The sequence below is a fragment of the Microplitis mediator genome, chromosome 11 (assembly GCF_029852145.1).
Source record: "Microplitis mediator isolate UGA2020A chromosome 11, iyMicMedi2.1, whole genome shotgun sequence".
Taxonomy (NCBI): Eukaryota; Metazoa; Arthropoda; class Insecta; order Hymenoptera; family Braconidae; genus Microplitis; species Microplitis mediator.
This window is the reverse complement of record NC_079979.1, coordinates 18,784,664-18,798,245: the sequence shown is the minus strand read 5'-3', so window position 1 is coordinate 18,798,245 and position 13,582 is coordinate 18,784,664. Positions and strand designations below refer to the sequence as shown.

Here is a 13,582-nt window from a genome sequence, read left to right as displayed (position 1 = left end):
TTTTAATGAATTTAGAGAATTTTTTTGGAAGCCTTCGGAGTTTATAATGAATCGATCTTGCAAAAAGACATACCGTGATGCGAGACTGATATTTATGACGTTTAAAAAAGCAAGCTGCACACCTTGCTGACACGTCTGGCATTCTCGTCGCCACGATGTCCGATTAAAAACTATTGAGAGTCTATGTCGCGTTTTATTTGTGTAGTAAGCATTTGGATCTGTGGTGTGTCAAATAATCCCGAATGCATTCGGTAGCAAGAACAATGGAATTTAATGGATGTGATACTCGAAAATTTTAATCACATATATATACAATATAATGGAATACTTATTCTTAAATATGTAGCATGAAAAATTTTTAAACCCAACAGTCGCGGTTCGAATCCCGTCGACGGTATTTTGAATTTTTTTCCCCGCGCGAAAATTTTTTTTAAATTATCAGTGCAGTATACAAGGCATTGGTTTAATTATTTAAAAAAAAAATACTTACTTCGACTTGCGAGGAAAATTTCAATTGCAACATTTTGCAAAAGATAACGCCGCGAAAATATTGCGCGTACTTCGGAAAAGTACCACTTGCCATGTAGATGATCGCAGTACTTCAGTACCTAAATTCAACAGAAAAAAAATTTTTTAAGTAAAAAAAAAAACGAAAAATTTGAAATTTTTTTGATTCTGAAGTTAGCAGACAGTTCAAAATTTTCGAATTTTTATTTGAACGACTTAATTTGAAAAAAAAATAAAACTAAAAAAATGCACATGTAGAAAATTTGATAAACTACAGGTGCAATTTTTTGAAATATTTTTTTAAAAATAATTTATTGTTTAGAAAAAAACCCAAAAATTATCGGACGTCGGCTAACTTCAGTATAATTTTTGTATGATTCTGAAGTTAGCAGACAGTTCAAAATTTTCGAATTTTTATTTGAACGATTCAATTTAAAAAAAAAATTAAACTAAAAAAAGGCACATGTAGAAAATTTGATAAACTATAGGTGCAATTTTTTGAAATATTTTTTTTTTAATAATTTACTGTTTAAAAAAAAATCTAAAAATTATTGGACGTCGGCTAACTTGAGTATAATTTTTTTCTGAGTCCAAGAATAGAAATGAAGTGAAAAGAGGGTTGTAAAGGTGTGTAATATTGTCATAAGAGACTTCAGAGAGGATTCGTGAGTATATGTAACCTGGATGCGGTGAAGTGTGATACGATATAGCGAACACGGTTTTGCCGGTTGCAAGATGGCCGTCATGGTGGGAGGAGCCTCCTGCTGAGTAAAGAATCGATCCCAGGACCTTGTGGACTTGCGCTCTTAACTTGATACATATATAAATATATACCTTGAGGACCAAGAGGACGAAGGGCGAGGCAGTAGCATCAAGATCCGCGGTTTCGTGGGTAAAAACACAAACTTATATATTACATATTTATACATATTTATCGCCCTATTCTTAATGCGGTCTCAAGCAGGCTAAAGATCTTATTAAAATTAAATATTATTACACGTTAATATAATTCATTACTCGTAAATTTATAACTTAAATACCTACCGCTCATTTTATATTTATGGTAATTTATTTTTTTTAATTTATGAGGACTTGATTAAAAATCAGACTGTTAGTTGATGAAATGTTGAGAGTTGAGTCAAAGAGGGGATGGTACTTGTAGTCATGAAAAGTGTCAGATGAGAAGCTAAACATGAACGATGACATACAGGGGTGAGATGTATATCCGTGTGCAGGCGACCGTCAAAACCTAATTATCCGGCGTACGTACGTCCTTTTAAATCTCTAGAGACTATGAAAAACATCAGAGTATTCCCCTTTTTATTATTAAGCCGGCCCGTAAATACTCAACAAATGAAAATAAAATTTACTCTTGCAATTTTCAGATGGATTTTTATGGGAATTATGTCCATTGCGATGACTCTCATCTCTCATAAGTCAAGTTTTAGATTTTTTTTCCACATTTTGTCCAGCGAAATCGAAAAATACCATCGGATAAAATTAAAAATGAGCAAAATTGGACATTTGGAATTTTGATAAAAATAAATTTAAAACAAAAAAGTGAAAGCTCATGTCTATGAAATGTTTCACTTTTATTTTCGAGTATTTATTGGCTCCAAAAATTTATGATCCTGAAGTTAACAGACAATTAACAATTTTCAGATTTTTTTTCAATGATTTAATAAAAAAAAAAAAAAAAAATTATGCACATCTAGAAAATTTAAAAAACTATAGGTGCAATTTTTTCAAATATTTTTTTTTTTGTTTAAAAAAAATCAAAAAATTATTGGACGTTGGCTAATTTCAGTAAAATACTAAAGCTTTTATTAAAAAATTTAATTTTTTTTCTGGGTATTGAAATACAAAAAAAAATTACCTCTGGTTTTTTTTTCTTCAACCCCTTTTTCAAAAATACAAAATTAAATTTATTATTTAATTCAAAATATATTTCATTATTAAAATAAAAAATCTTTTTCCATTTCAGGTGAGACCGAACGTCACTTTTAACATCATAGGGTAGAGTTACCATTTGTAGCCACTGCTCCATTTTTGGACATTTAATACTTTATTTTAATTAATGAAAAAGAGTAAAATGAAATTTCTATTTTAATAGTGGGACAAAAGTATCTCCAACATAATAAAAAAATTAATTATGTTATTCCCATACAAAAAAAAAAGAATCGGCCCATTACTGGGTCGTGAATGGCTGCCAATTTTCAAGCATCGGCCGAAGATCGGCTAAATCATGGCAATCGATCATCGGCCAAAGCTTGGTATCAAGAGCACTAGATCAAACCGTTGGCCAACGAACGGCGGTTAATTGTACGCCGTTTTTACAATCATTCCAAACCAGGCATCGGCCGATCTATGGGAAAATTTCTAAGCTCCGCGACTTTGTATGGTGTCTTTTTCCTGTCCAAAACTGGCCCTAATCTGCCCAAAAACGTACCTCTGCCCTATTTGTTGTTAAAAAATACTCGCTGGTAAGCTTTTGAGGTACACAAGTGATACAAACGAGGGTATAGGGTTATAAGCCAGCTCCTTTATTCATGCGCATGAACTGCTCTAAACAAATAGCGTGTTTCTGCAGATAAGACTATATATCCAACAGATATATTTATAAATTTATTGTTTATTTGGACACACCAACCGATAGCACACGTACCAATAATATTTATTCACTCCAAAAATAATTTATCGCGAGGCCAAAAAACTACATTGTTTGACATTTCGATTTGTAACAATCAATCTCAATAATTAAAAAAATAAATATAAAACCGCGTGTCATTTTAAATGTAAAAGACCACCGTGTGCTGAATGATCTAAATATTACAGTTGAATAAATCTGTAAGTCTAGAGCAATTAATAAATCCACAAATACCCCAGTATATCTTACACACCAGTACATTAACTACTCTTGACTAGTCTAGTGTATAAGGAAATTTACGGAACAAAATACATATACATATACATATACATCTACATATATATCTATATATATAAATATAAATCCGTGTACGAGTATTTCGTGCATGTCAGTTAGGAAAAGCAAAACGAGCATTCGACCACACGCGGTGGATTGTCAAGGATCCTTGTCGTCGGTGTCAAGTGGTACACGATTAGTAAGCCTCCCTGTATACTTTTTTATATTTTTATTTATTTATTTCTCTTTTCTATCTAGAGCTGGCTGATGGTCCTTATATACCGACATACTAGCTTGCAAGTAGTCTTCAGTCTAGTATGCTATTGAATATAGACGGGGTGGTTAACAATAGGCTACATAATATGTAACAACATGTGTCGTTTTTGCAGATACTAGAGTAGAGTAGAGTAGAGTAGAGTAGAGTAGAGTAGAGTATTAGTGTTGAGTGGAGTCGAGAGTGTAACCCTCGACACCAGTTATGCTCCATGGGTTTCATTGTATTACCGATGGGATGATGATGGGTGTGTATGGGTATATAAAACCAGAATATAATATAGACTACGTAAGTTGGTCGGAATGGGAAACCACTTAGCAGCCGGCTACAACAAACAGATTACGCACCGTGTATACAAATCCATGTACCATATATTTCTATGTGCGCCCTCTTTTTTACTCATCATGTCTCAATGTAATGTCATTATATGGAAAATCTATATATGTATGTGTATTAGGGCGAGCCAAAAAAACCAACCTATCGAATTTACACAGTAAAAAACGAATCGTCAAAGTGTAAAAAAAACGTGTGTTAAAAATCTGAGTGTTGAATTTTTAACACTTTTGTGTGTCAATTTAACACACGGTATTTATCTTGTTTGAACTGTCGCAATCGATTGATTTTTTAACACACAAAAATGTCATTTTATTCGAAAGTAACACTTTTTATATGTTACTATGAAATCAACACACAAAATATGTTAAAAATAATGTCGAGTATCACAAAAGAATTCTTGGAAAATTTTTATTTTTAACGTATACGTGTGTAACTTTTTTTAACACTCGAAACATGTTAAAGTAACATATGAATAAGTGTAAAACGTTCGTTTTACACACGGTATGTGTTGATTTTGACGAATCCTTTTTTACTGTGTACGTCTTAAAAAGGACCTATGTATCGAGAAAAAAATTATCCCATTGGGCAAAATTTTTAGCTCAATTTTAAAAGGTGTTGCCATTTCAAATTTCCCATTTAAATAACACGCAAAAAAATTTTTTTTTGATTAAAAATATTATGACTTTTGAACCGTGTGAGACAAAAATTCGGCTCTAGAATATTCTTGTAGGGCATTAAATTTCTTAAAAGAAAGTCCGGGGAGTCGAATTTGTAAACTTGATATTTCGTATACTAACAGGCTATCAACGTGTAGAGTAAAAAGAATCATACAAATTTGAGGTTTTATTTGGATTTTCCAAATACTTTTCTTTTATTGTGATCGATAACAAAATATTATTTGTTACAACGTGGATATTGTTGGTGATTTCATTGCACTACATGCAGAACAAATTTTCTCGTAGTATTGATATTTTTAATAATAAAGCCTTAAATTTGTATGATTCTGTTTACTCTAGACTTTGATGGTCTGTTAGTATACGAAATATCAAGTTTACAAATTCGACTCTCAGGACTTTCTTTTAAGAAATTTAATGCCCTACAAGAATATTCTAGAGCCGAATTTTTGTCTCACATGGTTCAAAAATTATAATGATTTTAATAAAAAAAAATTTGTTTGCATGTTATTTAAATGGGAAATTTGAAATGGCTGCCGACACCTTTTAAAATTGAGCTAAAAATTTTGCCCAATGGGAGAAATTTTTTCTCGATATATAGGTCCTTTTTAAGACGTAAATTCGATAGGTTTTGGCTCACCCTAATGTGTATATGTTTTTTAAGAATTGAGAAAATTATTTCGAATGAATTTAGTTTCAAAAATAGATTGTGGACTAGTTGATAAATAGATACAGGAGTTTTATCTCCATGCATCTGGCTAATGGTAGATTTTTTTCCTCCGAAATGATCTGATGGGATGTATGATGAGTTATGTTTAACACGTGCAGGTTCTCTCGTACCTTTACTGACAGTTATCACACAAAAGTTTACCGGAAATGTTATGGATTTTTAAAAATCACGTAAATATATTTCATCTGGGAAATTTTTTTTTGTAAAAAAAAAATTAGAAGACGGCTGGATTTTATTTATATTTATAAACTAATAAATTTAGTGATTATATTTTTTGCTTGGAACTAAATGTGAGATAGTAAATTATTGAGTTTTTTTTTTTTTTTTTTAAGGTAAAAGTTTTAAGTTTGAATATTTAGTGTAGATAGTTTTTGTGATCTGTGTGATCAAATTGTCTATCTTGTAAACGAGTAAGTTAATTTGAATAAATCTTGGTAATAAAAAAGTTCATTGATCTGAGTTTATTTTAAGACCAGACACAATTTCATTTAAATAAATTCTCTGTAATTTATTTAATAATTTTAAATAATTATCTACTCCAATTAAAATTTTTTAATTTTCACCAGTAGAAAATTTTTAAAAAAATTAATTTTTTTTACTCCAATTTTTTATTAGAAAATTGACGATGGAGATGATGATTATTTATGGTTTAAAAGTAAACGTCAATCATTTATATTCGTAGCATTTACTTTTTCCGAACGTCTTATGGACATAAAAGAAAATAAGGTTGTCTTTTATTAACAAACAAGCGAGTTTGTAAGGTTAAACTTATTCTCCTGGAGCTAACGTGCATGTTTGCCGTTTTACTTTTTAAACATCACATGTTTAAGGATCCACCGAAACGTGTAACGTGTATAGCTAAACGGTGAGCGTAAGTAAGTACGAGCTCCAGCTCGACAGTCGCCGGCTGCCTGGGACCCCGAAGGATTATACGAGGATTATTGGGAATGATGTTCATTCGAGCCGATCTACAAGGCCGTCGTCTCCGACCGTCTTTATGCTTTACTTGTAAATTTAATATTTTCTCTGCTTCTACTCCTACTCTTTCTCTTATAGTTAAACAAAATCTAAACGATCAGAAAATCATAAACTTTTATCGTAAGCTATAGATTTTTTAAAAAATTTTTCACCGAATTGGAATTCAAGGGGTCGGTTAAGAATTTTGAAAATGTGATAGAATCGAGTTAATGTTTTTTTTTTGGTACGGCAGGAAATTTTGGAGCGACTTCTTAAATTTAAATTTTTAAATTCAAAAATGAGAATTTTTTTTTTCGTTGTAAAGATTTTTTAAAAATGAGGGAAAAGAAACTTAATTTTTTTGGAGCCACCCTTATATATATTGAGTCCAAATTGAATTTCAGAGGTCAGTTGAGAATTTTGAAAATTTTTAATATATGATAAAATCGAGTAAATTCTTTCTTTTTATTTTTGAATTTTGATTTTGAAGCTCAAATTTGATGATTTTTTTTCATTGTACAAATTTTGAAAAAAAGAAGGAGTATAAGAAACTAAATTTATTTTTTTGGAGCCACCCTTATATATATTGAGTCCAAATTGAATTTCAGAGGTCAGTTGGGAATTTTGAAAATTTTCAAAATATGATAAGATCGAGTAAATTCTTTTCTTTTTTTTTTGCTACGGCAAGAAATTTTTGAGCGATCTTTCAAATTTTAATTTTGAAGTTCAAACTCGATAAGAATTTTTTTTTTCTTTACAAAAATTTTTGAAAAAAAGAGGGAAAATAAGAAACAAAATTTATTTTTGGAGCCACCCTTATATATATTGGGTCCAATTTGAATTTCAGAGGTCAGTTGAGAATTTTGAAAATTTTCAAAATATGATAAGATCGAGTAAATTCTTTTCTTTTTTTTTTACTACGGCAAGAAATTTTTGAGCGACCCCTTAAATTTTGATTTTCAAGCTCAAACTCGATAAGAATTTTTTTTTCTTTGTAAAAATTTTTGAAAAGAGGGAAAATAAGAAACTAAATTTATTTTTTTGGAGCCACCCTTATATATATTGAGTCCAAATTGAAAATAATTAATGTCAAGTGGCAAGTGTACAAATAATTCATATATAAACGAATCAAAACCCCAGCGAATGATGAAAGATGTATTTAGGGTCCACTGAAACTCGCACTCCTACTACTTTTCCAGGGTAGTTTTACTAGCATCAGTAGTCAGAGCATTTGACCCCTCGGAAACAAACAAAACCCAGACTCCTCTTCGTGCACCATACCCATGAATCAACTCACATTAGGACATTAGTAAGCCCACGGTCACTAATCTATGTCTCACTTTCTTATAAATTAAATTCAAGTTTTATTTAATTATTTTCTAATCCCAATTTCCTCCACTCCAAAAAATTAATCAAAGATTTGAATTGCAAACAATGAAATTATTTGTTTCAAACAAATAAATCTAGCTCCTTAGTTGATAAATAAATACAACAAGTGATATAAATAATATATATACATTACACAAGGGCGTGGCATTAAAATTGCGCAGACGCTAGATGATTCAACAATATATATATCGCGGGGCGTGACTTAATATATAAAATAAATATACTACTGGTATTTTATACTGTACTAAAGCTTTGTAACATAGAGCTTTTAGAGCTTTTATCATCGACCAACTATCGAAATTCAAAATTAGTGGTTTAAAAACACAAAATTTTTTTAGTTCCCAGTGATATCGTTGGTGTCTAATTAGTTTTTTAATTACGAATGAAGACAAAATGTTGCTACCGTCATATTTCAATGGGCATACGGACGTACTGCTCTATCAAATAAACAAATATTACGTCGAACGAGTGCAAAATCGCGTGTTAGAAGTGCAGTCGTCGATTCAGGACGTATGTAAAATAGTACAAAATATATTAAAAGAAGTTGAGTTACAGGAGCCGCGATTTGTGTCCTCACTGACTGAGTGCAATGGTAAATATGAGGGGTTAGAAGTGGTAACACCGTGTGAATTTGAGGTGGTCCTCTATTTAAATCAAATGGGTGTATTTAATTTTGTCGATGACGGCACCCTACCGGGTTGTGCTGTACTCAAGCTGAGCGACGGTCGCAAACGTTCAATGTCACTGTGGGTTGAATTTATAACTGCATCAGGTTATTTATCAGCCAGGAAAATACGATCGCGTTTTCAGAGCCTAGTGGCACAGGCCTGCGATAAATGTAAGTATGGAGACACCGTTAAGGTAATCAGTGATACCACGGATGTTAAACTGAAAATACGCGAGCGCTTTGTCGTACAAATAACCCCAGCATTTAAATGCACGGGAGTTTGGCCGCGGTCGGCTTCTCAGTGGCCATCGACGTCTGGGCAAAACAACGTAACTGGACTGTGGCCTTACAATAATTTGATTGCTGATGTAAAGACCGAGGGGTTCGATTTGCTGTCAAAAGACAGTGTAATTTTTCAGCAGAACAAACAGTCTGCTCTAGAAGGCGATGCGTGGATTTTGTCATTCACGAAAGCCGAAATACGACTACTGAAAGGCGGATACAGACACAGATGTCTCAGTATTTTGAAGACTTTGAGAGATAGACATCTAGACTTGCCGGGTAATCCGGTCACGGGTTACCATATCAAGACTTTGCTGCTCTATGAATGCGAAAAACATCCGCTGGAGACCGAGTGGGATGAAAATTGTGTCGGGGATAGAATTGTTGGTATTCTAGTGCAATTAATATCGTGCTTACAGTGTCGCAAGTGTCCCCATTATTTTTTACCGAGTCTTAATTTATTTAAAGGAAAACCAGCCAGTGCGCTTGAAGGTGCGTCTAAACAAGTTTGGAGAGTTGTCAGGGAATTGGTCACCAATTCCCGAGCACTTGAGACTTTATAAATGATAATTATTAATTTTCCGTATGGAAAATTTATTTTTTTATTGTGTTAAAAAATTTAAAAAAATTTCCCGCTGACTTTGTTATGAAAATGTAAATAAATAATTTATTTAATGGACTAATTTATTTAAAATAATTAATTATCGATATATGTCAATGATAATGTTTAATAAATTAATATAATTATAGATAATATATATCTAATGTATAAAAAATATATAAAATTAAATCATCAATATATTTTATTAGTTTTTCTTCAGTAAACTGGTAGTATAGATAAATTAATTGATAGCAACCGAGTATTTATAAAATATTAAGTCTTTAGAGTGAAAATATTTATCCATATCTTCAGGAATTTAATTTTTTATCCACTTAAATTGATAATTTTAACTTTATTACTTTCTCTTAAAAAAAATTTATAAATTTACGATAAAAATAAAAAATTGCGGATAAAAATAAATAAAATAATTTATGAAAATTTCGATATGATACTCTTTATCATATATATCTATATATACAACTCGCGATCGATTTCGCGGTGCGCGGATGGGCGGCGCGTGAAACCCCCGTCTCGGCGAGTATTGGCTGTAAATGCGCGGAAACGGGCGTGGCCTAAAACCGCGGGGTAGGTTCTTAGTACAAGAATCAGGACTGCCTCACCTGGCATGGGTCTTAACCGTACGAACGAAAGGGTGGGCGAGTGTGGAGGTGGATCATCGCTTAGTCTTGAATCAGCTTCTGCACAGAGATATACTCTTGCGCTCCTTTTTCTCATATTCCTCCTCTTATTCTTCCTTACTCATCACTCGAGTCTCTCAGTACCGACTAGTCCCTTTCATACTCCAATTTACTATTTATTTAAATCATTACAATTAACAATGTGTTGTGTTTTAATTTATTTTAATCAGTAAAGTGATTAATTACTCAAAAAATGTGTAATAAGTGAATTAAATAAATAATTAATTATTTATTTAAATTAATTAGTTATCGATAGTAAAAAAAAACCACAAAAGGGAAATTAAATTTAAAAAATGTTAGTACCAGCAGATATGCTGGCGTCACATTCAAAAATGGTCTATCAGATAAACAAATATTTTGGTGAGCGTGTGATGACACGTAAAACACAAGTCGCTAAAACAATTCAGGAAGTATGTCGTGTTGTACAGGATGTACTTAAAGAAGTTGAAGTACAGGAGCCAAGATTTATATCATCTCTGACGGATTACAATGGAAGATTCGACGGTCTTGATGTAATATCACCGACAGAATTTGAAATAGTTATCTATTTAAATCAAATGGGTGTACTAAATTTTGTGGATGATGGTACACTACCTGGTTGCGCTGTTCTCAAGCTAAGCGACGGTCGCAAACGTTCAATGTCACTGTGGGTTGAATTTATAACCGCGTCTGGTTATCTATCAGCCAGGAAAATACGCTCCCGTTTTCAAACACTGGTAGCACAAGCTTGTGATAAATGCGCGTATCGTGACTCAGTTAAAATGATAGCTGATACCACGGAAGTTAAGCTGAGAATAAGAGAACGTTATGTTGTGCAAATAACACCGGCATTCAAATGCGCGGGTCTTTGGCCGCGATCCGCGAGCCACTGGCCGATTCCGCAGATACCGTGGCCGCATCCTAATATTGTAGCGGAAGTTAAGGCAGAGGGATTTGATATGCTGTCGAAGGAGTGCATCGGCCTGCAGGGTAAACAGTCCGCGATGGAAGGAGACGCATGGGCCCTGTCTTTTATCGATGCCGAGAACCGATTGCTCCAGGGCGCGAGTCGCAGGCGCTGTCTGAGTATTCTGAAGACTTTGAGGGACAGGCATTTAGATTTGCCTGGGAATCCGGTCACTAGTTATCATATGAAGACTTTGCTACTGTATGAGTGCGAAAAACATCCCCACGAAGCCGAGTGGGATGAAAGTTGTCTAGGCGATCGGATAAACGGAATATTTTTGCAATTAATATCGTGCTTGCAATGCCGCAGGTGTCCGCATTATTTTCTACCGAACTTGGATTTATTTAAAGGGAAATCACCGAGTGGGCTAGAAAATGCGGCGAAACAAGTCTGGAGACTCACGAGGGAATTACTCACGAACACACGAGCGTTAGAAAAACTCTAGTGATTTTAAAATAAATTTTATTTGTTTATTTAAATAATTTAATTATTTATTTTTGTTTGACCATTAGATTGTTTTTTAAATTTTGTGATGTGAAAAATATAATAAGTGCCATAAAAAAAAGTAATTTATTTAGTTTTTTCTAAACGGCATTTAATGTTCACTATTATATTAATTAATTAATTAATAATTACTTGATTATATTGAATGTGATTTAAAACTTGAAAACATTTTTTTAAAAAATGTAATTTGAGTTTATAAATATATTATTATTTTAAAATTTTAAATTATTTATAGTGTTGCTAAAGACTTTGCTGAGCTATTTAATAAAAAATATATCAATTGCATTTGTAAATTATATGTAATAACGTTTTTTTTTTCACTGCCGCTTTGTAAATACACGAAAAAAATATTTATTATTATTAATATTGTATAACGATATATATATTTATAAATATATATATAATGAAAAATATATAGTGATATTTATAACGAATTATTGAACATTTTTAAATTCCTTCCCGTGATTAAAAAAATTTTTATTGTGATTTTAATTTTAAAAATTTTTTACTATTTATATCTAAGTAAATATATACGACATAAATATATAACGAGTACTCGAGTGTAAAAAACCGGTTGGTATTCTTAGATAAATATTATCTGCTCTCAATACTCAGCTATGTCGCATAAAAAATATATTTTGTTATTTATTGTTTTTTTATGCGCAATAGAAATGTTAAGATTAAAAAAAAATATTTCTTGTTTTACTTTTAAAATTCTTTGACGGCAATAACCGTCTGCATTAATTTGCAACTCAATTATTATTCATTTTTTAAATTTTAATTGCGGTCTATTCCCACCTGCTCATATATTTTTTATTTGCTCCAATAAAAGTGAACAATTAAATACAAATTAATTTTTTTAATTACCACTGAGTTGATATTAATTAAGATGCAAATAAATGACAGATATTTGCATGATAATTTGATGGTTTTAATTTTTAAAATAACGCGATATCTTTGGGAACTGATCGAGTTTTGGTTTTTCGCGGAATTTATAAAACACCTTTATATTTATTTTTTTAAAATACTAAACATATACATATATACATATATATATGTAGTTTTGCAATACATACACTGTAAAAAATCGGGTGTGAATCCGGATTTAATTTAAAAGTTTTAAAAAAAATCACTCCGCATGCGCAGTGAATTGGGAGATTTTTTTTAGCGGAGTAATCTCGGAGTGACGCGGATTTTATTTAACTCCGATCCGGAGTTTTAATATTTAAATGAATTTATATCAATTTATATTAAATTGTTAAGCAGTGTGTGTGTGTGCGAGTATGTATGTGTGCGTGTGTGTGCGTATCAGCTGATCAGTAATGTAATACGCGAGTTTTTACTTCGATTTCATTTAGTGGAGTTATTTTTTATTGATGATATTTTCAAATCTCTTTCCGGAGTGAATTTCACTCCGAGGGGAGTGAATAATTAAAAATTCATTTACTCCGGATTTAATCTGCGAATTTTTTACAATGTATATGTAGTATTGCAATTAAATATAAATTAATTTTTTTTAATTATTACTAGGGAAAAAATTTTTGCCTTAATTTAAAATGAATGGTTCAAATGTTTGATATTCCGGCGAAAATATTGGTTTTATAAAAAAAGTTTTTAAACAAAAGTTGTAGGAAATTTAATTTTGTAAAAAAAATGTCTCTTCAGATTTTTTTATACGACCAATATTTTCACCGTAATTTCAAAATTGAGATTTATAATGAAAGATTCAAATTTTTATTAATTATGAAAATCTTAATTTTGAAATTACAGCTTTCTTATTAGTCCTAAGGAAAAATTATAAGAGACATTGTTTTTAGAAAATTGAATTTTGAACAACTTTTACTTGAAAAATTTTTCTGTACGACCAATATTTTCACCGTAATTTCAAAATTGAGATTCATAATGAATGATTCAAATTTTTATTAATTATAAAAATCTTAATTTTGAAATTACAGCTTCTTTATTAGTCCTAAGGAAAAATTATAAAAGACATTGTTTTTAGAAAATTGAATTTTGAACAACTTTTACTTGAAAAATTTTTCTATACGACCAATATTTTCACCGTAATTTCAAAATTGAGATTCATAATGAATG

At 31.3% G+C, this 13,582-nt stretch overlaps 3 protein-coding genes and 1 long non-coding RNA gene across 5 annotated transcripts in view; 3 read left to right on the top strand and 1 right to left on the bottom strand.

Moving 5' to 3' along the window:
- LOC130677548 (neurobeachin) overlaps nucleotides 1-13,582 on the bottom strand; it is a 243,413-nt gene that overhangs the window by 23,741 nt on the left and 206,090 nt on the right. For both annotated transcript variants that reach the window (XM_057484342.1, XM_057484341.1), the window contains exon 31: nucleotides 491-608. In XM_057484342.1, the coding sequence (XP_057340325.1) occupies nucleotides 491-608 (118 nt within the window). The remainder of the gene's footprint in view (nucleotides 1-490; nucleotides 609-13,582) is intronic.
- Nucleotides 1,090-2,143, top strand: LOC130677555 (uncharacterized). Its single transcript, XR_008991632.1, has 3 exons — nucleotides 1,090-1,399; nucleotides 1,597-1,769; nucleotides 1,893-2,143. It is a non-coding gene; the product is annotated as an uncharacterized LOC130677555 (long non-coding RNA).
- On the top strand, nucleotides 7,986-9,532 carry LOC130677552 (protein mab-21-like). The gene has a single exon (XM_057484348.1). It carries the CDS (start codon nucleotides 8,184-8,186, stop codon nucleotides 9,300-9,302), a length of 1,119 nt encoding a protein of 372 aa, XP_057340331.1. The 5' UTR covers nucleotides 7,986-8,183; the 3' UTR covers nucleotides 9,303-9,532.
- LOC130677553 (protein mab-21) lies at nucleotides 9,714-11,803 on the top strand. The gene has a single exon (XM_057484349.1). The coding sequence runs from the start codon at nucleotides 10,332-10,334 to the stop codon at nucleotides 11,427-11,429; it is 1,098 nt and encodes a 365-aa protein (XP_057340332.1). The 5' UTR covers nucleotides 9,714-10,331; the 3' UTR covers nucleotides 11,430-11,803.

Coding starts and splice junctions, on each gene's coding strand:
- LOC130677552 (XM_057484348.1), top strand. CDS start 8,184: ATGTTGCTACCGTCATATTTCAATGGGCATACGGACGTACTGCTCTAT.
- LOC130677553 (XM_057484349.1), top strand. CDS start 10,332: ATGTTAGTACCAGCAGATATGCTGGCGTCACATTCAAAAATGGTCTAT.